At 40.2% G+C, this 23,899-nt stretch overlaps 3 protein-coding genes across 4 annotated transcripts; 1 reads left to right on the top strand and 2 right to left on the bottom strand.

Annotated features, from left to right (window-relative positions):
- The first annotated feature begins 1,545 nt into the window (after positions 1–1,545).
- LOC146308120 (growth arrest and DNA damage-inducible protein GADD45 gamma-like) lies at positions 1,546–3,428 on the top strand. Its single transcript, XM_084746248.1, has 3 exons — positions 1,546–1,779; positions 1,907–2,114; positions 2,225–3,428. The coding sequence occupies exons 1-3, from the start codon at positions 1,637–1,639 to the stop codon at positions 2,336–2,338; spliced, it is 465 nt and encodes a 154-aa protein (XP_084602374.1). The 5' UTR covers positions 1,546–1,636; the 3' UTR covers positions 2,339–3,428.
- Positions 3,429–4,584: 1,156 nt separating this feature from the next.
- nim1kb (NIM1 serine/threonine protein kinase) lies at positions 4,585–12,722 on the bottom strand. 2 transcript variants are annotated; one of them, XM_084745857.1, is made up of 4 exons: positions 12,019–12,722; positions 10,723–11,024; positions 8,494–8,762; positions 4,585–5,817 (listed from the first exon to the last, which is right to left on the bottom strand). In XM_084745857.1, the coding sequence occupies exons 2-4, from the start codon at positions 10,994–10,996 to the stop codon at positions 5,050–5,052; spliced, it is 1,311 nt and encodes a 436-aa protein (XP_084601983.1). In that variant the 5' UTR covers positions 10,997–11,024; positions 12,019–12,722; the 3' UTR covers positions 4,585–5,049. The 2 variants fall into 2 exon arrangements, with proteins under 2 accessions (XP_084601983.1, XP_084601984.1); XM_084745858.1 differs by lacking the exon at positions 12,019–12,722 and having other exon boundaries at positions 10,723–11,510.
- A 548-nt stretch (positions 12,723–13,270) lies between these two features.
- ccdc152 (coiled-coil domain containing 152) lies at positions 13,271–22,221 on the bottom strand. The gene is made up of 8 exons (XM_084746201.1): positions 22,007–22,221; positions 20,551–20,656; positions 20,112–20,180; positions 18,229–18,293; positions 16,833–16,968; positions 16,483–16,610; positions 16,150–16,254; positions 13,271–13,700 (listed from the first exon to the last, which is right to left on the bottom strand). The coding sequence occupies exons 1-8, from the start codon at positions 22,067–22,069 to the stop codon at positions 13,572–13,574; spliced, it is 801 nt and encodes a 266-aa protein (XP_084602327.1). The 5' UTR covers positions 22,070–22,221; the 3' UTR covers positions 13,271–13,571.
- Between the last annotated feature and the right edge of the window lie 1,678 nt (positions 22,222–23,899).

Genomic DNA, 23,899 nt, shown 5'->3' with positions numbered 1-23,899 from the left:
CTCCGTCAGCGGAAAAGATGATATAGAGCTGTGTGTAAAAGTTTTGTTGTGCTCAAAAATGATCAGGAATCAACAGAACGATGTCAGAAATAAGTCTATGGTGGATCTACGCATCAAACACAAAACAGAAGTTAAATAATCTTCCCCGATTTACCAAGTTTACCAAATATAAATAAGCTACAGGGACGACACAATTTCACTCAGTGGAACAGGTGAAACAGATCTGTACTTAAGTTTTATTGTGCGTAAAAGTAATCAGAAATTAAAAGTTAGCATAACTAAGTTGAAATAAAACCACAGATGAGGACATCTGGTGGAACACCAAACAAAAGTACAATAAACGTCCCAAGTTTACTACGTTTACTAAAGGTAACCAAGCTGTAGGGAAGAAGACAGCTCAGTCGGTGGAGAAGATGAAATAGAGCTGTTCGTAAAAGTTTTGTTGTGCGTAAAAGTGATCAGAAATGAACAGAAAGTTGTCAGAAATAAGTTTAAATACATTTGGTGCATATGTGCATCTACACACCAAACAAAGTGCAATAAACTTCACAAGTTTTCCTTTAGAATTCAGGTCGTGTGGCCTCCTGAACTCCCCAGAGTAAATAAATAAAAACCGAGCAAGGATTTTCTGGCCAGCTGATGGCCACGTGGTCAGCAGTGGGCCAGCAGTGCAGATTGCGCAGCACGCACAGCGTTCTGGCACGCGCTGGTCATTTGCATTTGTATGGAGCTTCGTGATAATAGAGGGCTTCTGCGCGCACAATGGGGCCGTTTTATGGCCAGCCTCTAGTCCACAGATGGCATCATCCACCTGCCCTTTCTCTCTGCTTCTGCTGCTGCTCGGGGACAGCGCAGAGGGGGGAGGGGGCGCTTCACACTTTCTCCACTGACATACTGTCACCCAAAATCCAAAATATTGAGAGTTTGTTGAGTTTGTGTAGAGTTTTCTTTTAGTGGAGCTCAGTTTTCCTGTTTAAAATGTGACTTTTGATCAAAACTGGTCTGTAAATCATTTTTGTCTTTACAAAGGTGACAATATGACAGCTTTGCTTTTCTTTTTTCTCTCCTCTTCTTTTCTTCAGGCCTTCTCAATCCTCCACAAAACATTTTGTGAAATATACAAACGCTTTTGCAACTTCCACTTCTAATATTATCATTATCATTACTAAAATGTTGCATTTGGCCAAAACTAGTCTGAAAATAGTTTTTGTGTGCCTCTGTGCATGATCAGGAGTTCTTCTAAATGCATCGATGTCCAGCAGCGTGCATCTCTGCAGAATCAGCTGCTGTGTTTTCATTAATCTGCACCAAAGTGCTGCACAGCGATCAAACTCCTTTTTTAATGGAGCTATTTTTAGTTTGAGGCAGGGCTGCTGCTGCTCAGAGGGGGAGCGTGCGTGGCTCGATGACCCCCATCAATCTGCCACGAGCCGGAGTGTGACAATAGCATTATCATACCAATACACCATTCAGCTCTCAGCCAATCAGAGCGCTTCGCTTTCACTGCGCCGCACGAGCTGGAGAGTATAAAAGAGGGAGGCTGCGTGTCTGAAAGCACTCTGCTCCCTTTTCGGATTTAGCAAACTCTCTAAAGCTCTCAGCTCTCCCTTTGCGGAATATCTTCATCAACTTCATCATGACTCTTGAGGAAGTTCTGATCCAGAAGCCCACCGAGCGTGCTCAGTGCACCGGCCAAGCCCTGGAAGAGGTGCTCGTGGCTGCTAAAGACAACGACTCCCTCACCGTGGGCGTCTACGAGTGCGCAAAAGTGATGAATCTGTAAGTATAAAGAGACTCTCAGCTGATTTATAGATTTAAAAACACTTTGGTCAGTTATATCAGTTCATTTTGGATCATTTTTGAATGAAATCTCATGCGCTTTTCCCCCTTTCTTTTGTCTCCACAGTGACCCGGACAGCGTGTCCTTCTGCGTCCTGGCCATGGATGAGGAGTTTGAGTGTGACATCGCTCTGCAGATCCACTTCACCCTCATCCAGTCCTTCTGCTTCGACAACGACATCAGCATCGTCAGAGTGAGCGACATGCAGCGTCTGGCTGAGATTGTTGGCGACAAGGCAGATCAGCTTGAAGATGCCCACTGCGTCCTCATCACGGTATGTAGAGCTCAGATTAGATCTTACTAAACTATTTCAGAGGTCTTTATTTCATGTTTTTTTTAAAGAGACATGTGACTAAACCCTCCTTCCTCTTCTTTCGTGAACAGAACCCAGCTGACGGGTCTTGGGAGGACCCTGCTCTGGAGAAGCTGCACCTGTTCTGTGAGGAGAGCCGGCGTCTGAACGACTGGGTCCCTGAGATCAGCCTGCCCGAGCGTTGATCTGGGCCTCGGCTCCATCTCTTTGCTCAGATGCTGTGAAGCTTCTTATCTGGAAATACTCATCCTGATGACCAGGATGACCCTGTTTCTGCTCATCCCTGGATACTCCTGAGGAGGATTCACATCCAGGCAGCACGGCGCCGGCCCGAGGGGCCCCCGTGATGAACCGTCGCCTCTTGTCCCGTCCATGCCAAGATGACTCTCATTCTTTATGTGAATGAGGTCAGGTATGCCACAAGAGCGACACATCGACCCTCATTCTTTGTGCGGATGAGGTTTGGAGAGGAAGGAGAAGCGAGTTCTGCGTCCTGTGGTTCCACAGAGCAAATGTCGCACTCTGAAGCACGCGCAGCAGGAGAAGAAGCGGTGCTGAGAAAGAGGACTTCTTAAAAAGGGACTTTTTAAAGATGGCCTCTTTGCTGAGCAACATGACAACAGTTGCAATCAGCTGAAATGTTTCCCACTTTCCAGAATTGTCTTAATTCTCTAAAGGTTTCACTTTAGAAATTTAACAATGACAAAAAATATTCTAAAACTTAAAAAAAAAAACATTGGAAAAAAGTCTTTTCTCTAAAGGTTTCACTTTAGAAAATGGCTAAATTAATTTAATACTAAAAATTATGAGAATTTGTAAGATTATCTTATAAACACAATGTTAAAAATGAAAATATTGAACTTAAAGCTACTATATGAAATGTTGGTATTGTTTTGATTTTGGAGGCAGCATTTAAATAAAAATGTCCTCCTGATTCTTTTTAACTGGCTGATGAATGTCTCACTGTAACTCTGCCTGGAGAAATGTAAACACAGGCTCCATCTGATTCCAAGAAGAATCCAACCCGGTGGCAGCCATTAAGAACTAATGTACAGAAACAGCCAGTCTTCAAGCTGATGGTCTTGTTTCATTATGTAGATCATATAGAGACATCAATCTACATTGAGACTGTTTCACACCCAATTTAAAACTTCTTGTAGTAGCTTTAAATGTTGTGATCCTGATGGAAACTAATTTATATAATTATACCGGTTTCACGTTAGAAATTGTTGGAAATTATAAGTGGAAAATGCTCAATAAAACACAAAAAGAAAAATATTTCTGCTGTGATGTGTTTTCACTTTCTAAGTTGTGTGTATTGTGTGTGTTTGGGTTGGAGGAGGTGGTGGTGACAGCAGGGAGGGAGGGGTTGGTTATGAAACTAACAAAAGTTTAGGACTCAGCAGATTTGCATGGAAGGCGCTAAGGTCTGTCATCTGCTCCGCGCTGCGGTCCCTCCTCCAGCAGACCTCATCTGCATGTGTATGGCGCTGCGCACAATAGCGCAGCTCCGGGCCTGTCAGCTCCAGCGGTCCGCACAGAGCGCCTATTGTCTGGGCCTGCAGATGTCTCCGCAGCCACGCCGCGCCATCTGCCGCTTCCTGCAGGTGGGGGTCGGGCCAGGGCAGGACAGGGTTTGGGAGGAGGAGCAGTGCCAGAGGGGGGATAGCCGGGCGGGTTGGGTCTGGCCGGTTTGGGCCGGTTGTGGAGGGGGGGGGGGGGGTCCTGCCTGAGTATCATCTGGTGTCCTGCCAGCTGCCGTCGGGTCTTATTATTTACTCGCACGCAGTTAGTGAAACTTTGGTAAACAGGCCACAGAGACGCGAGATGAGCTCTGTTTGGGTGCAGCAGCAGCCACCTGCTCGCCTCCAGCCTCAACAAAGAAATCTGCGTGACGCATCAGTTTCTTTCAACACTTTTATTGAGGTTTGCATCAACAATAAGAATCTTTTCTAGACAGGATTGGTTCAAGTGTCTGTGAGCTTAAACAAACTTACAGATTGTTCAATAAACTTTCTCCTCTGTGCACTCAAGGATTGAAAAGCAAAAATCAGATGCTCAAATATATTTTAGTTATATTCAGCTGCTGCCCCCCCCCTAATTATTTAGGGCTGTTTGGCTCTGGGAAAATACTAGATACTTTCACATCTTCAGACCCCTATAAATCCTTCAAATCAAATAATTTAAGAAGAAAAAGCACTCTTTAGTTGAATGTACATAGATGCTTTGACAACATTTACTTTTGTTTAAAGGTATAGTTTTGATTATTTGATGTGGGGTATGGGGTACTCAAAGTCAGTGTATTACTACCGCAGATGATGGTTGGCACACCCCCTGTTAGGAGAAGCAGCAGTAGCACCAGCATGGAAGCTAAGCAATATACACCTGTGGACAGGGACAGCAGAAAAAACATATTTTTACTCCTAAAAAAAGACCAATATCACTTTAAAAGTTCAAACCCATTTTTCCTCTCACCTGTAGTGCTATCCATCCATAGACAGACTTGGCATAAGCTGAAGTGTTTTGGAGAAATTTCCTGTAAAGATGTCCGCTTTCTTTCCAATATAATGGAACTAGATGGCACCGAAGAACTGTACTGTAATACAGTGACTGCTGATCAGTACCTCATACAACTCCACATTAAATGATACAAACTATCCCTTTAATTTCCTCAGGCACATATACATATTAGGCAATAGTTTAGGCTATCCCAAACAGTTGCATTGAAAGAAGTAAAAGAAATGTATCAAAAGCTACAAAGTGTGAAAAAGTATTTGTCAGTAAAAACTACAAATAAACAATGTAAAATAAAAAAAAATCACTGCTGCTACTTATGTGTTTGTATAAAAGAAGTCTGTGTGTATAAAAACTGTGCTGAAGGATCTCTGTCAGTGTCCTATGAAAGCACACACAGTTTAGAGGTGTGTCTGAGGCCCCTGTAGGCCCGGAGCCCCTCCCTCTTAGGGTCCCTGACCATCCCTCGGACCACTGGGAGGCTGTCGCAGCCCCTTCTCTTCTGGGCTCGGTGCCGCAGGATTCGATAAACTCCAGTGACGGGGTTGCGGCTGTCTTTGAGCGAATTGTTCCGCAGGTGCTCTGCAGTGAAGCCAAGCTCCTCCAGGGAGCTCCTCACTTCCTCCTCCTCCTCCTCCTCCCCCTCCAGGTCCCCACGCTCAGAGTCCAGCAGGCTGTGGAAAGGGCTTTGCGGTTCAGGAGGCACCAACGACCAAGGGAACTCCACAGGTAAGAGCCAATCACAGCCCAGCATCTGGTCGATGGCGTAGCGTTCAGCAGGGACCCCCTTCAAGATGCCCTTGATGAGCCTCTGGCAAGGGCCGGGCACCCAGGGTGGGATGGTGTAGACGCCATCGATGATGTTGCGGCGCAGCTTCCCCATGGTCTCGGCACGGAACGGCATGGTGCCGGTCACCATGAAGAAAAGCAGGACCCCCATGGCCCACACGTCCACTGGGGGCCCCACGTAGCACTCGTCCCTGAACAGCTCTGGGGCGGCATAGGGTGGCGAGCCACAGAAGGTGTCAAGGGCGTCGTTGCGGTTTGGAACCCGTGTGCTGAATCCAAAATCGGCCACCTTTACACAGCTGGTGGTGGTGAACAGAACGTTCTCGGCCTTCAGGTCCCGGTGGATGATGTTGATGTTGTGCTGCATGAACAAACAGACACCCTGGTTTTGAAAACCTGTGTTTTGTTAAATTCTATTTTAGTCTTGACCATCATTTCTATTGATTATGAAAACCTTTTACTTTTGACCCGGGCTTTTGGGGACTTAACAGCTGGCGATAGACCAATTAATCAGACGATAATTGGCATCAGCCGTGGCAGTGAGTGCAGGCAATGGCACCAGTGAGTTTTGGGAAGGTAGGCAAAGTTAGTTTGGTTCTCTGTACTATAAATCTCATGCATCCAGCTGTAAAAAGTTGCCTAATTTTCCTCAGTCACCATTGTCTTTTTTAAATGAAAAGCAAAGAAAAACATTTCTCCATCTAAAATGACCACAAATCTAATCTAAAACCATTATCAGCTAGTGTTAAATATTTTACTGCATTAGAGGATACTATACTGTACCCTACTATACCTGAAATAACAGTCACATTCTGAAATCTGCAGCATAACCTTAGATATTTTTCTATTTCATTCATTAGTAAAAAAATCCATCTAAAACATTATGTTACTGGGTAAGATAATCATGTATATTGATTATAATGTGCATGGAGTAATGTAATTATACCTGACTTTTCTTTGGTTTGATATTGGCATTATGTGTCAGCCACTGGCCACCTATTTTCTAAATGTTGGCATCTGACACCGAAAAACCCCATATCAGCCAACCACTATTAAGAGCTCTATAACTGTGATTAATTAGAAACACAAATCAAACAAGTTTTAAAGTAGTCCAGTTTCTTCAAACAAATCAAAACTACTTGGAAGTGAAAACAAATGTAAACGTTACCACAATAATGTTAATATTGGACCTGGTAGACATTTAACAGCCATCTTTTACATTTCCAAAGGAGTGGTTTAGGTCACTGGGTTTAAAGTGAGTACTTGCTTAAAACCTGACAAACTATGTTACTTGCTGTATTTGGATCCAGTAGTTTCTGTCCCTGGTATGTAAAATGCTAATCTCTGCTGATAGAACCCACCCCACCAAACGATACGTGTAATACTAAGACTGTAGGGTGGAAGGGGGAAGTTTCCACCCCTGCTTCCAGTGTCTGTGCTGTGCTAGACTAAACACACTCTTGATGAATCCCAGAGATTAAACTATTATCGATCCTCTCATCTAACCAAATGTTGGAGTAACGCCACAAGCGCCTAATCAATGGAGTAAGTGGAGTAAATGCATCCCTATTATTCAATTTGGGGAGTGAAGTTATGGTTGTGCTACCCCACTTTTAGTCTTCCCAAATATAGACTTATCATCATACAGTCCACACAATCAGGTGGTTATACTTCATAAATCTGCAGCCTCTCAGAACTACTGCGCCACTGTTACACATGGCTGTTTACTATGTTTACCTTCATTAAATCACCTGAAAACAACATCATCTGCTACAGCAGATCATACAGACCTGTACACACTTCAGACTGGTCTGTTATAACTCCATATTCTGGATTAACTTTCTTTTTATCCCTGAAACCCATCACAGTGCCAACACTGTTGTGTAACATTAGTTACTGAAGTATGTGAAGTGAGATACATTAGGATTACTGCTAAAATAGTGTTGGCTCGGTTTAATCATCACCAAATCAGTTCCCTTCCTTTTTTTTCTGTCATTGTAGCACCTATCTGATGGAAAATCATACTCCATCAGTCTTTGGGTGGAGATTTTTGTGATGTGACTAACTGAAAGAGCATTTAATAATCACGTCACCATGTTCGCTGATGGTACAAAATATTAAACTGGGGGTGCAGGGCATTCTTTTGAACTGTTTTAGAACCCGACTTGGTCTCATTTACATGCTCATGAGTGAGACTTTTTTGCTGTGTCATCACCACAACAATCTACAACCAGTGGGTGTATGATTAAATTGTTCACATGATCACAAAGTTCTTCACAGATCTAAACTCTTAATTAGTCTGCCCCTGGCTCCCCTAGAGGGTCTGTATCAAAATGTCTGCTCTTTTAAGTCACTGGCTTCTGCCTCTCTGGTCTACTGCCGCCTTGATCGGTTAGTTTGTTTCTGTTATCATGTGACTTTGGTGTTTTAAAAGATAAAAAAAAAAACAATCAAGGCAGCAGTAGAGCAGAAGTAAACTCACTGTTTCTGTTACCGAGTCTGGCTGCTTTGAACACAGCTCTTTAAGAATCCTTTCCATAATGTTATCAGACACCTAGAACAATAACTTGAGCCTGTCAGTGGCAAATACAAGCACTTTTAGTGGACACAGATTGACAGTACACAGTTGCTTGGAAGGACTACACTGCTGCTCAGTTTTACTTCTGCCGGCTGCAGTGCTTTCCCTCAATACTGGAACAATTTCAAAAACTGTTGACTGTTGACACAAAAACATGGGAAATAGGATCTGGGTTGAAAAATACCAAAGTTACCCCTTTAAGTGGGTCAAACAAAGTACTATCTTAAGTCCTGACAAACTGTGTTACTCGCTGTATTGAGTTGTTTCTGTCTAAAGCCATGTCCCTGTAATCTCAGCAACACTGAATCGGCTTCGTAAATTTCCTAATTACTTTCAAAATCATTAAAATAATACAAAGAAACTACTATGTCCAAAAGTTTTCCTTCCTCATCATCACTTCATACAACTGCACAATGGGGAAAACAAAGTCGAGCTCAGAAATGTTTCCATGTCACTAACCATATATTTGATGGCAGAGAGGATCTGGGCGAAGGTGATCTTGCTGGTGTTGTCAGAAAGTTTCCCCTCGTTGCAGATCTTGTTGTGGAGGTCTCCTCCTCCTGCGTACTCCAGCACCAGGTAGAGGCGGCTCGGCGTCTCCACCACCTCGTACAGGTGGACCACGTTGGGGTGACGGAGAAGCTCCATACTGTTGATCTCCCGGGCGAGCAGCCGCTGGGCCTGAGTGTCCAACCTGGTCTTATCCAGGATCTTCAGGGCCACTTTGTCTACGAAGAGAACAGATGAAGGACATGGAGACATTACACAACAGCCTGGCTGTGAACAAGAGGTTTGAAGTAAAATGACTCGATGCTACTCAGGCCTTGGTTACAACATCACAAGCTGACAGTGATACAGCTGAACAGATACAACACATAAACAACTTGTGCTGAAATTATTAGTAAATGGACAGAAAATTAATGATGACAGGTTTTGTACATGATTAATCATGTCATTCATAAATTTACAAAGTTTCTACTTCATATTATTGTGAACTATCATCAACAATTGTGATAATTGGTTTATCACTTAAGTCATTTAACAAGCAAAGAAGCTGTGTGAAGCTTGGCGTTTGGCTTATTATCTCTGCCAGGTGTTAGCGATTGCTTGTGTGCGTCTTTGTTCTGTCCGCAGCTAATCTCTCATACTACTGGACCCATCAGCTGAATATTTTTGTGCCCATTTATGACTGTATGCTCAAGCACCTCTTGTGGTTGTGGTGAGTCACAATTTTTGAAAAATATATTTTATTAACTGCTGTTTCATGCTGACTGCTGACTTGTCACTCCTCTTAACTGGCCAGTAGGGGCTGCAAGTTATTAACAACTGCTAGGCTACAAACAATGCTCAACTGTTAAGTCTGTTGCAGGCTACAATATGGCCTCTGTCGTGGTTAAAAAACTGACATCCTGACATCAAAAGTTCTGTTTCATCTTAAATTGGAGCATCTGAAGATCAATTCCATACCTGATATGGTATGCTCCACTATAGTTAGGCACAATACAAGATGAATAAATAACCATTTTGTTAGCTTCACCGCTATCATGACTGTAAGGTAGTCGCTATGCGTCTGCCAGTTCGCCATGCATTTGTTTACCCAAGTAAACTAATACAATGTGTATTGAGAGATGCAGACCTCACTATAAAGTTGACTGCAATATGCTCCATTCTGAACCAGGTTTCATGAAATTTAGTGGTTACTTGTGAGAATTAAACTTGGGACGATCTCTTTGTCAAAACATTTACCCCCTGATAAGCCACAACTTCCACTGGGACATGCAGGCCAGATTGCCGGGTCTTTGTGAAAAAACTTTTTTTTGATTACAGATCAAAACCAGCCCAATGGCCAATAGGACTGGTGTCAGCAGTTGGACAGTATAAGCATGTTGTATTTGTGTTTGTTTATGTGGGTGTGCATGTGACATGTGCCAGGTCCATGTCTGTACATGCTGATCCAGAGTCAGTTAGTTATGATTTCTATATTAAATTACTTCATTTCAAATATGAATGTCTCTTTAAAGATATTATTAATGCAATTTGAATGCAAAATAATTTCACCCAACCAGCAGACTAAAAAAATTCATCCCACAGAAACAAAAGTAGGACAATTCTTAAGGAAAAATATGAACCTGACAACCAGGAAACACCTGCCAAACTTGAGTCTCTGCTGGTTGCATCTGGCAGTTGTGGTGGCATCACAGTGGGTGCTCCACCATCTGTTGCCTTGAGGAGATCTGCACTCCACTGACTGACCTCTCCTAGTTTAAAGTTTTTGTCATTTATTAAGCCAGGTGTCGCATAATGATGAATGTCAAAGCGAGGTTTATAGCTTTCAGTCTTGGGTAGTGTTTGGCTCTGAACTTTGGCAATATCTGTCTGGCTTAGTAAGTTTGGGTCCGGTCTCAAGGACACAGTTACAGGCTGGGTTTGGGTCTCAGTTTTAGGCTTGCACAGAACTTCACTAACAAAGGTGTGTAGGTCTTTTGTGCTGTTTAACAACAGACTGCATCCAGTTTAATGTAATATGACCACACTCTGCTGCTCCTCTTTTCCTGTAAGCTATTCACAAGGTGCTCTGAGTCTCTCTTATTGTCCAAATGAAGTACAGTGAAGGCACACTGATCACAGGTAAATTAACTGAGTCTTTAATTAACTCTTCTTGCACAGTCACGCAGCATGAACACGTACCTTTAGTCAGAGCGTGGAAAGCCAGTTTGACCCTGGAGAAGGTCCCAGAGCCGATCTCCCCGCGGACCTTGTAGAAGCCCACCCTGCGGCCGATGATCAGCTCCTTGATGGTGGTCTCATCCTTGCACATGTCAGTGGTGAGCTTCTGCAGTGGGGTGAGGCGCAGCGAGCCGTCTGCCTCCTCATCCTCTGGACCGACGTCTGAGCTGTCAGTCAGGCTGTAGATGCTGTGGTGGAGCTTGGGGCTTGCCACCTGATACTGGCCTCCAGGCATGTCTGCAGCAGGCTGAAGATTTGCTCATCTTTGAAAACAGAATGTCATTAAACATTTGCCAGCTCAGAGTTTTAATATACAGTTGTTACCTTTTCCCCTGAAACTGCTAATAGGATGTTAAAACTCACGCAGAAGTGCCTCATTATTTTGTAAAAAAAAAAAAAAAGATACCAAATATCAGTACATTTACCTATAAATAATGAGGTACAAAGGGGTTTTAAAGTATCCAGAAAGGGTTAACTTCAGAGAACAGATGCACTGGTCATTGTCAAAAACAGCTGCAGAATGGCTTTAACTCAGTAACAGAATGTATAAAGTCTAACTGAGGAAGCAAGCATCACAACATACTGGTGAAATCATGTTTCCCTTGTCTCTTCACTACTTGAACCCAAATTTCCCCTTAACATCACAAATAAATATTGTATAGGCTCTTTAACACTAATCATTGTACACCATCTACACACCAGTAGAGCTGCAACGATTAATTAATTAGTTGTAAACTACTAAATTAATCGCCAACTGTAATTTAAGTTTTTAAGAAAAAAATTCAGTATCTTGAGCGTGAATATTTTCTGATTTCTGACTTGTCTATGACAGTAAACCTAATATCTGTGGGTTATGGACAAAACAAGACATTTGAGGCCATCATCTTGAGTTCAGGGACAAGTTATAGACATTTCTTACCATTTTCTGACATCCCACAGACCAAACAACTTAATTGATTAATCAAGAAAAGATCAACAGTTCAATCAACAATATGAATAACTGTTAGTTGCAGAACTAGCCATATTAATGCAATTTTTTAGATGTCTGATGCAACATTTTGTACAAATATAACTGTAATTTTACTCAAGACTAGAAACTCTTGAACAGCTGCAATAAGAGATCAAGATAGAGAAAAAAATACAGAAAACAACTCTTGTTTTCTTGCCAAGTTTTCAAATTGCTGCTCGGCATCAAACAGAATCCATTGAAAGCAGCAATACAAAAAATGTTGAAAAAAAATATTTTTTTCCACTTACATGCTGAAGTCTGACATGGTTTGTGCCAAAATCAGTGCAGGAAGTCCTCTACAGTGCCGTCATGGTCTCCTTCTCTGTCCTCTCTGTACAGACTACTGTACACTGATGGACAAGAACACAGGAGGGGAGGGGGCGCATGTGTTTGAGCCATCAGTCCAGCGGATGGACAGTACGGGCTTCCCTGGCCACACCCCTCACAGATCACCTCTCCCCTCTTCATGCTCTCCTTCTAACTGAGGGACAAAGGATTGAGGTGGTGTCATGAAGTGTAATCCTGTTTTAATTTAGGTCTGTCCACAATCCCTTCAAATGTCTAACAGGGCTGCAGAAATAAGGTCAAAAGAATGCAATGGACGAAATATGTCCATGTGTTTGTACCTACAGCATGCATATATGTTTAACAAGGATACTCTTGTTTGCAGGTGTAGCAGAGGACACTTGTGTGAGAGAAACAGCGTGTTATGCAGTTAAGGTTGAGCTTTTGTGAAGATGAAATGTTATGCAATGGCATTACCCAATGTTCCCATAGAGATTAGCTGTGTCCCCTTTAGACGCTGGCTGAGCAGCACAGATAAAGAGATTAAAAAGCATGAGGTAAACACCACACCAGGCAGAGCGTCTTCATTCAGGTGTGTTGCCCCTGTGAGAAGCAGTGAAGGGAGGGACGGCAGGGGGACGCTACAGTCTAAAGACATAAAGACAATAATAAGAGCACGTTCAAGTCTGCTTTGTCTAATGCAATGCAGGTGTAGTTCAGGTGTAACAACCTGATCACTACCACGGCTTTTAGTTTATCAAAGATATAGTGGTGGAAATCCAAAATGCACTATCAGTTGGTATTGAGCTGAAAACAGTGAGGCTGATATCCTCCTGAGGAGTAAGGCAGAACTCCTCAGGAGGATATCAGGGCCAGAATGACTGCATTACTCTGAATATTCCCAGTGAACACTCCACTTAATAATTTATACAGGTAGACATAAAAGTTTCAGGCAACTGAGCAAAGACGATCTTAGCACACTCATGTTTTCCTGCACAACAAATGGGAAATCTTTAAACAGACATTCCAGAGGGCGCATTTCAACAGCTTTTCCTGTCCACAACATCACAACTGTTGATGTCAAGAACACAAGCTTGACTTCAAGGAATCTGAAAAAATAGGAGAGATAACTTGAAATATTTATTTGTTATTTGAATGAATGAATGAATGAATGAATGAATGAATGAATGAATGAATGGTATCTGATTCACTGCCAAGTGTGTCTACGCCTCCCTCTGTCACTACCATGCAGGCGTCTGATTGGATTAAAGTCTTAGACAGGAACATGGCCTGTGTTTAAATGTGCTCTCTGCACACTAGTCACCTGCAAGCAGGGGTGGTGAAACAGCAGGTCTAATCCAGTATGACAGTGCACAAAAAGCAACATTGTTTAAAATAATAAACTAACTCAGAAGCTGGAATTCTGCTTTGAAACTAAACTGAAAGACAACACATTTCAGTCACTTCTGCCCTCAGCAGACCTGATGGGTCAACAGCTTGTTAGCCTCCAAACAAATTAGACCTTTTTCCTCTTCAGACGGGTGTCATTGACGCCGCAGGCACGCTGGTTCTCTTCCAGCTCTTTGATTCTCTGACGCAGAGCCACAATCTCCTTGTTCTTCTCCTCCTGGAAGAACTGCAGCTTCTGAGGACACACACGCACAGTTAATCCACACACACTCACTACAAAGTGGAAATATAAACAAGACATGCAACACGATTCTCAGAACAGGACAGTTGACAGTTTTGTTCTACAAAACACCACTCACTGATTTTAAATCTGTTATTCAGTGATTCTTGTGAACGGCTGCACCAGAATCACAATTCAAAAGAATCTGTGGTCTGTTTTCGATTTAGAGACTGCTTATCAATTTCTTTCTAGGGCTGGAACTAATTATTATTTTCTCCTTATTATCCTATATACTGTGATATTACATGGTTAATTATTTTATTTTATGATTTTTATTTACATTCATTGCAAAAGATAATTCATGCAAATGTTTTAAACATGCTTAGGTCATGGCTGGCTACTTTTATTTAATTTTATTAAAGAAGAAAAGCAGAAGCACTTAAAGATAAAAGGAACAACTAATTTTATACAAATAAAAAATGCTGTACATATCAGATTTCTTCCTGACGATTTTTCAAGTTGTCATTTTTAATATTGTGATAAATATTGCATCTTGAACTTTTTAATTGGGATATGATCGCAGTGTGAATTTTTGGTATTGTTACATGCCTATTACTTTATGATTTCTGAGACTATTATTTTTCTTGATTAATTTAGTGCGTAAAATGTTATAAAATGCAAATTACATTTTCCCAAACCACAAGGTAACATCTTCAACTTGAAGTAAAAAGAAAAACAGCACTTTCCCACATTTGAAAAGGTGGAACCAAAGAATGTTTGACATCAATAATCAATTGACAGATTCTAATAACTTGACAATGTGAGACAAACAGCTGCTAACAATCTTTGGCTTACAACCTTCAACAGACCTCATCTGTAATCAGAGTGAAGACAAAGTGAAATTTAGGGTGCTTTTGCACCTTTTCTGTTTGGTTCAGTTAAAACAGACCATTGTGTGTTTGCCAGGTTAGCAGAGATCACTTGGGCTGAGTGTAAAAGCCTGGTGTGGACCAAACAACTCAACCAAGACCGCTTGAAAAGGTGGGAGTCTTTGCGGTTAAGCAAAAGCAAACAAACCAACCAGAGGATTTTAAGATAGATATGTGATTCAGCCTGATTCCAAAAACTGAACTGTTAATAAAACCATCAGCTGATTGTGAAAACTGTTCAGGAAGTGATCTCATATTAAAAGCTATGTATGGGCTGCGCATATTTATGCAAATCATTTAATAACCATTGTAAAGCGTATGACTTTGTACATCAGTGTGGACATTTCCCCTTATTAATGGGTCACAAGATGTTGAAACTGCTGTGCTTTATCCAACTCAGTGTATTTTGTCAGTTCATTAAGTCAGTTAAAAGTGTGTGACAGTAATAAGCCCCAAATCATTACTGTACAAGACTCCTCCATTTCATCCGGTCTCTACACGAGTCATTATTTCTAACATGAGGAAGATTTGCTGCCTAATAATAATAAATATAATAATAATAGATATACATGTCAGAAGCAATTAAGCGTTGCATCAAGTTCTGTTACCAGAATTTGATTTCCCCACCTTGGTTCTGATGACGCAGGACAACAATCACTAAAACTGTCCAATATAATATACATAGTGCCATGTGCAAAGACACAAGTGGATGCAAACAGACATGAGTGAGGGAAACTTGAGACAAGGACATGTCAGCCTTCAGTGAAGTCATTTACTCTGTCCCCTGCTTTTATGAAAAGAGAAAGGGGAAGTAATAACAGAATATACTGTGTCATGGTTTGTTACTGGGCTGCTGACAGCGCCGTCACTCCATTTCTATCACCCTTCGCTGAATCCATCATAGTTAGTTTTATATTGGTGGTGATTTAGAGACTCGGTTTCTTAAGTTTACAGCCTGACAGGCTGTTGCACTGTTCTTTGTACAAAGACGCAGCTAAAAAACAAAAGCCAAAACTCCACCTCAAGTTTAACTCCTTTCAACATGTTTTAGCAAATATCCCAGGTCCCAATAAAAAATAAATATATTTATGATTCACCTTGTCTACAATTACTCATTGAAATGTCCCTGAGCATTTTTGTAAGGGTCTGTTTGTTTGATGCTGATATTGTGATGGACAATGACTGTCAGAAAAAAAACAAAAAAAAAACAGGTCTTAGTCAACTGACGATTCGACTCCTCTGTCAGGGGGCAGCCGTGAAGCTGATGCTACTTAGATGGTGGGGACTAACAAGATGAGACATCCAGGTCAAATCGATTACAGTTTGCTTTGCTCATGGCTGAGAATTGCATGCCAAGGACACGAGCTGGCAAACCCAAACCACCTTGGAGGATCAAACGTATGGAACATGCTTGTGTACACCAAGACCTTGAACTACAGATTAACTTTGTAATGTAACTTGTTAGCTCATCTCTGTAATGAAAAGAGAGGCTGTACTGTACTACATGCTGTACTGTTACTGTGTGGGCTGCTCACCCTCTTGAAGACACTCTGTGGAAGAAGGTTGGAGTCGTGTTGTTGACGCTGCTGCTGTTGGCTCCACTGAGCTGTACTCTGAACCCTGGCTAACTTTGCACCAAACTGCCAAAACACACAAAGAAAAAACACCGGCAAGCTTATAGAGAAGCAGGAACAGTCCAGCCAAGACTAGAGCAGTTATCCAGCTTTAACTACAACCCCAGCATTATCAATAAATCAATGAGTATATTGCTATGTAAATTTGATTATTAAATGATGGCCTTATTAAGTCTTGTAAGGTTTTCTGTGTACATGGTGAACAGAAAGGTTAAGTGCAGCCTTTAAATTCACCTCCATCTGTAACTTGAGGAGCTCGCTCTGCCTCTCCCTCTCCTGCTCCTTCAGCCTCTTCTTCATTTCATCCAGATCCACGTCCTTTTTTTCCAGCAGCTTCTTCACCTCAGCATCTTTAGCTTCCACTGTTAGGAAATAAACCAACACCAGGCACCAGACAAATATGCATCTTTAACATATTTGTTTTCTTCTAATTATTACTGTTACGAAACTTTCACGTTGTTTTGCTTTACTGAAAAATTATGTAGGAAATGCTTCACACAGTTTCCTACATTGATCCTCAAGTGTTACACATTTCAGCATATATCTGATTCACTGTCTATGTCTTGTATCACAGGAAACCTTACACTGATTGAAGCTCTGTCTGTGGGCCTCTTCCACCTCTCTCCTGCACTGCTGCCTCACAGTCTCTAGCTCCCTCTTGTGTTTCTCTCCTTCAGCTCTCATTTCACTGACCAGCTGCTGAATTTCAGCCTCTCCATCCTAACACACAGGCCACACACACCGCATCACTGACTCATGCTACAAGTACAATTACTACTGGGCAAACCTGTGGAATTTTTACTTAGTTTTGAGGTTTGGAACGGAATCAACAAGCTTTAAAATATTGGTAAGACTGCAGAGAATCAACTAGTCATTATGATGTCGAATTAAAGCTTTGAGTTACAGTTTTTTCTAGAGTCAGACAAAACAAATGTTACTCTGTACACAATGTTGCTGTTTATTTAGATGAATTTATATTAACCTCGCAAATTACCCATTAAAATGCAATCTATCATCAGAATTGAACAATTACAAATGTGGACTATATTTCAGCACCGCATTACAGCACCAACTTTCAAATTCATGTACTGAAGCTAAGATGAAGCTTGTAATTACAAATTGCATAAATAAAACACAGTCAAGTCTCTCCATTCTCACCTCATTTGGTATCGTTTGGAAAAAGCTAATTTTTGTCTGTTTTAAATAATTAATTGATTGTTAATTTTATCAATGATCGATGAAGGAAAGTCCTTACAATTTGCAACTGTAATAAATATATAAATAAATAACAAAAAGACTTTAAGACACAGTACGTCACAAAAGTGAGAACACCCCTCATGTTTCAGCAACCATTTTATTATATCTTCTCAAGGGCCAATACTATAGAAATGAAACTTGGATATAACTTACAGTAGTCAGTGTACAGCTTGTATAGCAGTATAGATTTACTCACACACAAGGTAAAAAAAATGAGAAGGAAGATTTTAAAACTTTTTTTTGCATTTTGAGAATAAAGTCAAAATTTAAAAATTGTACTTTTAAATTCTCAACATTTCAACCTCCTAAATTATTTTACTTATGCCTGGCATTAATTAAGGTCTGACCTCACTGTCGACATTCTGACATTATTTTGTGTTAAAAATCTAAATAGAATACAATTAAATAAACAGACTTTGTCACCTGTAAATTAAAACATTTATTTTAGAGCTTAATATTGCTGCATGCATAAATGATGGCAACCCAACTGAGCGAATCAACACTATTATCAATATGGAGATAGATATCAGGGCAGTAATAGGGCATTGTTTACATGTTTACACGATAATAATGAGCAAATAATGACTAAATTAAATGGAAACTGTAACTGCCCCCCATGTGTACCTTCTATAATAGACAAGTAAATGTCTCTGGGTACCAATAAGATTGATATCATGACATACAGAGAACATTACCAGTGTGGATTCCTGGTGCAGCTCTTACCTCTGCTGATCTCTCATTCTGTTGTTTCAGGTCAGCCATGTCATTCTTCAGTCTCTCATTCTCCACTACAACATGAACAGTTACACAATACTCACATGACAAAAACCTGTAGAGCTGCCATGATTATTTTGATAATCAATTAATACTTTCAATCATTTTTTAAGCAAAATTATCAAACATTTGTTTTTTGCAGCTTGTTAAATGTAAGAATTTGCTGACATTGTCATTTATGACAGTAAATGATGAGTCTTTGGGTTTTGGACTGTTGCCTGGACAAAGAGGCAATCTGAAGACATCACTTTGGGCGCTAAGAAAATGTGATGAGCATTTTTCACCATTTTTTGACATTTTACAGACTAAATGATGATCATGAACACACAGCCCAAAAATATTTACAAACAGTTTAGGGGTGTGTCTCACTATGATTCAGCACTGTCAGTATGCAAAACAATACAATGTGTGAAACTTTACATTTTGATTCTATCAGTGCTATATTTGTAGGGTACTATTAGTCACAAAAAGAAATCATGATAATTTTGCAAAATCCAGTAACAGGAGAGACAGAGAGAAGAGGACATTAACATTACAGTGGCATTCACATCTTATGAACAAACTTTAAAACTGTAAAAAATGCATTTTTGCAATAAGATGATCTGCTACTGTTTCATACCCTTGATGCAAAACATCAAACATTTGCGTGTCCTAAATTGATGTTACACACATGCACTGATTTTTTTCAGATTCACATTGAACTTTTTACCAGTACAGGCTGGGTGAACAAATGCACTCGTATCTTACATAAAATGAGTGACTTGTTACACCCTTAAAACTATTTCTTCTATAAAACTGCTCTAAGTAAATTGTATTGGTGCTGTTATTTACAGTTTTGGGTCCCAAGTAATATACTAAATCAATATCATACAGAAAACAAAACATTTTCACTTTAAAGCAACACTATTAAATATAGAATTGAGAGACCATTTATTTGTTGCAGACAATATTCATGATTGCTGCTATACTTCTGAAAACACTTGTCACTTTCCTTTTATTTTTACACACAATTGTCATCGCACTCTTACTGCTGTGCTGACCTGTTTTTCTCGTTGCACACATTTCATTGCGTCATTGACCCTGTGTTAACCTACTTATGACTAATAAAAGTGAACTTGAACTCCTCTTCTGTAATTCCTGTGGTAAACCTGTGATACATGAGTGTTTAGGGCTGGGCCCTGTGTGCATTTCTTCATCCTTTATCCTTGAGTATTTTAAATATACAGAAATTTTGTTACACCAGTTTAAAAAATCCTTTGTCCATACATCAGAAGAAGGACGTACACAGGAGTCCAATAAGTCTTATACTGAAACTGGTTCAATAATGCTTGATCAAGGAGAATAAATGAATAACCAGTACACAGTTGGTATTGATCTTCCCTTCAGTTCTGGAGTTTCAGTCCTCTGAGACAGTCTTTAAACATTCACAGATAAGGTCATGATGAACCTATGCCCAAATAAGGTCAGACCCAACACACTGAATTAGCCTATAGGTCTGTAAATACAAACACAGGAATTATGAATACACAAGGTCTGAGACCACAGATCCACACTCCCTGGCTCCACAGCTCACAGCCAGTGTTATCCAAACCACATTACAGTTATATCTTCTCTGTTCAGAGAGACAACGCCTCTCTGACCTTAGCCACCATAGCAACACTATCAGGTTGTTCCCTTGTTTATCTAAAAGGTGAAGACAGCTGCATCTACTGTCTGGAGGAGAGACACTATGTCTGTTGAAAGTTAGTGTAGGTCTCTCAATGGCTCCAAGGCCTTAGGGAATTTTCCAATCTATAGGTAACATGCTAACACAGTGGATTTATTTCATTTACCTCTGACGGTGCACTGCTCCTGAACAGTCTGCTGTAGTTTGTTCATGGTGACAAGAAGACTGTCTCTCTCTGCAACACGCAGATCAAAAGAATTATCAACTTTTCAAATATCGTGCGTTCAAATAATAATCAACAGTCTGACACTGTGCATGACCATCTCATTGTTGTTATTAATCTTGTCTATTAGGCTACTGTAGTCTTGTATCACAAACTAGATTCCCTATATATCAGTCCATCTGTTCATTTGAACAAATTCAAGATATTTCATAAACTAACGACACCAGGTCAGGAAGACTGTCATTTAAAGAAATTACCAGCAGAGGGAGATATAGAAACACTAAATCAAGTACCATGGGTCTCTTACATTTTTGAAGACAAACACTGCAGTAAAAAAGTAAAATAAATGTTCCAGCTTTCAAATGAAAGGACAAAAACTCACCCTCAATCAGACTCTTCTCCTTGGTCAGATAGAATTTCATGCATCTGTTGGCATCCTCCAGCATGACCTCCAACATGTTGTTTTTGCCATTAACCTCTGTGATTTTCTGTTTGATAAAAGTAAAAGCAACTGACTATTTAATAACACAATGCCCCCTCAAGGGCACATGGGTAAAGCTACAACAGTACTACTAGTGTAGTTAACTACATGTAGTTAAATTACTAGCTTAACAGCAATTTGCAGTAGCTGGTTTTTAACTAGATTCAATCTCAATAGTTTTTTCAGTACTTAAACTTTGATTAATGCAGTTTAGTTCTTATTTACAAACTACATATTCATAGTATTATCATGACTTTTTTGCCATATAGTATGGCACAACGCCACAGCTCATTGGACACAGTTGTCACTTAATGACAATCATCTTCTATTTTTTTTTTACAATCACCTGCGACGTGTGAATGAATACTAGGAATTTCCCTAGCAATTTACCATTTTCCTGATTCCACCTCAACAATTTCTCCCTGTCCTCTCCTTAAAACACATCCTCAGGCTGCGTAAGGTAAGGCTGGCATGCAAGAGTCCCTAAATCACACACATCTCCACTTCACTCAGTGTCAGGTCAGTTCAAGCTAACAATATGAGACACCAGACTCAGACTATGTAGCTTGAATGTAGTTGAACCAGTTTTTGAAAGTAAGTCTAGTTTAGTTTGACAAGCTAAATTTGTTAGAGCAGTTAAAAAGTGGTTTAATTCCTTTTCATTGTGAAGTAGGTAGTAGTTTGGCAAACTAGTTACAGTACACTTACAAGTAGTTTACCAAACACTGAGCTGAGCATGGCTAATGTAGTACAGGGTGGTTAAGATTTTATTCCAGTGTCTAATGAGAGTTATGTTTAAATTTTATTCCAGTTACAGTTAATGATTTCTGTATTTGTATTGCATTTTGTTTCTTTCAGTATTTTATTACTTGGCTTTAACACTTCCCTTTTGGGGGGGGGGGGGTGCAACAATAGTAGCAGCAAAAGTAGAACAACATAAACAACATGGATGTATAGCATTTAGCAAATAAAGTTACAGTTTAATATAAAGATACAGTTCATTATCATTAACAATTAAAATAGCACTGACCCCTACCCCGAATGGTAAGCAAAATGCTTTACTAGATTTCACTATATTTCCATGATGGCCTTGGGGGGGGCATGAAACCTTTCAGTGGGCCGCATCTTCTTTGAAACAGTCAAACTATGAATGCCACTCCCAAAGCCCTCCTATAATTATTCATATTCATTCATACTTTGTCTCATATTTTGACTCTTTAGTCCAGCTAATAAAGTGGCAACAACAGAATGACAGACAAATAAATCCAATTATACAGACGTCCAGAATTATCCATCAGTGACCTAGAGTTAGCTTAGAGCTAGCTCTTAACAGCTAACTAATCTAGCGGCCTCTTACCTGTTCCAGTTGAGAAAACTTCTTCATAAATGTGTCAAGATTAACGCAGTTTAACTTCGTCATTTTACTAGTCTAAAGTAAGATAAAACGACTGGGAAAAGGTAATAATATTTTATTAGTGCTTCGGTTTCATTAAAGCTGCATACATAAACTCTTCTTCACCTGCCAGCTACGAGGTTACGTTGATGAAGCTAGCATACCTTACTTGTACGTGTAAACGCCGTGCTCGGCTCGCGCACAGACAAATTAACCATCTATGTAAAGCAGACCGAAGGCAGGGTTGCCAGGTCCGCGTTTTTCATGCGGAATTGAGCTACTTTTGAAGTGTAGAATTTTTTGTCCCTGGGTTGGGCAGACCTATTTTGTATCCATATTACATGAATAATATCCATGAACAAAGATTCATATTTTGCATGAAAGTTTATGTTTATACCCAAACCGACTCCAGGCCAGATTAGCACATATGTACATGAAAAAACAAAGCAACGGTTTAGTTTGTGTTCAGACCTATATTTTTATTCATGATACACTTAAGATCTGTGGTGATATTTTATGATACATTTTGCAATGAGCAATGTTGTTGGAACAGTGAATATAGTTTTGTATGGGCATATTCTGAGTTCTGGTATTGGGCTTTTTTTGGTGCTGGTTTTCTTTGCCGTTCAGTTGTTTTTTTGGCTTGTTTTGAGTTGATGTTTGGCTGGTCTTATTCCACAGACCAGGCAACCCTCACCAGAGGAAGTATTTGATTACTGAAGTAATGAGTAACATTAAGTCTGTTCAGTATGTTATGCAAGCACATATTCAGGTACTTTAGTATGCTTACTCAACATTTGGGGCCTAAATATTAGTAATTATCAATCCATCACATTCAAGGCAATCAAAGTCAGGGTGCTGCTATTGTGCATGTTGGCTCAATGGAGAGGCTCTGCTGCACTAAGTGGAACGGGAACTTTATTAGTATGACTGGTAATGCTCCACTATTCCATATCAATATGGCTGACATGAAAGAGGTCTATTTTTCTTGGCGCCCTGAGCAGAAATGAACTGCAGTTACCTGTGCTGTCTTTTCAATGCTGTGGAAACCTAAAACTAGCAGAGATGAATAAGAACCCAGACAGAAGCATGAGAGTTATTTATTTGTAACTAACACTTTCGAACAGTTAAAATGCAGTAACTGTACAAATTCAACATAGATGACCACCCCAAACTTTTAATTTGCACTCAATGCACTGAAACCAAATGAAAAATAACAACTTTCACATGCGCACAAATAGTGACTGACTGACAAACCAAATTTTGTTTGTCAACACTGAAAACATTTCACAGTTTAAACATAAATGAAGAACATGGTATGTAATGGCATCAAGCAAGATAAGCATCTAATATTCGATGAACCAGTGATCCTTGTATACAGCTCATGCTTTATTTTGCGTTCTCTGCAGTTCATGTGTTGGCAGTAACATGATATATGTACTCCAATAAGGCTGAGTGTTAAAAAAAAGCTATCGGTTACTTATTGTAACATTTTTATTGTAGCAAAATTGGTCTTAAAGCCTGAAAAGGACTGAATGCACATCAATTACATAAGACCTGCTTTTATCAAAAGTAAGGCTTCTGTTATGTACAAATTGTTCAGAATAAAGAATGTGATGGTACAACTTTAATGTACTCTGATTTAAAGCTGCATTAGTCAATATTTTTTATGAACACTGAATGAAATGACTACCTGTAATGTGAAAGGTGTTACTTAAAGTGACAAAACCACAGGGAATTACGAACAACTCTGCAGCTTTACAGCGCCCTTTAGCCTTGTAGTTCATAGCACCAAATGGTGGACAGACAAAATGAGAGATGTAGCAGCTCATGAGCCTGATAGAAGTCCCATCCAGC

The sequence above is a fragment of the Lutjanus erythropterus genome, chromosome 20 (assembly GCF_056507025.1).
Source record: "Lutjanus erythropterus isolate fLutEry1 chromosome 20, fLutEry1.hap2, whole genome shotgun sequence".
NCBI classification, from domain to species: Eukaryota; Metazoa; Chordata; class Actinopteri; order Lutjaniformes; family Lutjanidae; genus Lutjanus; species Lutjanus erythropterus.
This window is presented reverse-complemented; position numbering and strand designations above follow the sequence as displayed.

Coding starts and splice junctions, on each gene's coding strand:
- LOC146308120 (XM_084746248.1), top strand. CDS start 1,637: ATGACTCTTGAGGAAGTTCTGATCCAGAAGCCCACCGAGCGTGCTCAG. Junction 1,780..1,906: donor TGCGCAAAAGTGATGAATCT/GTAAGTATAAAG, acceptor TTGTCTCCACAG/TGACCCGGACAGCGTGTCCT. Junction 2,115..2,224: donor CCCACTGCGTCCTCATCACG/GTATGTAGAGCT, acceptor TTTCGTGAACAG/AACCCAGCTGACGGGTCTTG.
- nim1kb (XM_084745857.1), bottom strand. CDS start 10,996: ATGCCTGGAGGCCAGTATCAGGTGGCAAGCCCCAAGCTCCACCACAGC. Junction 8,763..10,722: donor TTTCCACGCTCTGACTAAAG/GTACGTGTTCAT, acceptor TTCTCTTCGTAG/ACAAAGTGGCCCTGAAGATC. Junction 5,818..8,493: donor TCTCTGCCATCAAATATATG/GTTAGTGACATG, acceptor TTGTTCATGCAG/CACAACATCAACATCATCCA.
- ccdc152 (XM_084746201.1), bottom strand. CDS start 22,069: ATGACGAAGTTAAACTGCGTTAATCTTGACACATTTATGAAGAAGTTT. Junction 20,657..22,006: donor AGTTTTCTCAACTGGAACAG/GTAAGAGGCCGC, acceptor TTTATCAAACAG/AAAATCACAGAGGTTAATGG. Junction 16,611..16,832: donor CAGACAGAGCTTCAATCAGT/GTAAGGTTTCCT, acceptor ATTTCCTAACAG/TGGAAGCTAAAGATGCTGAG.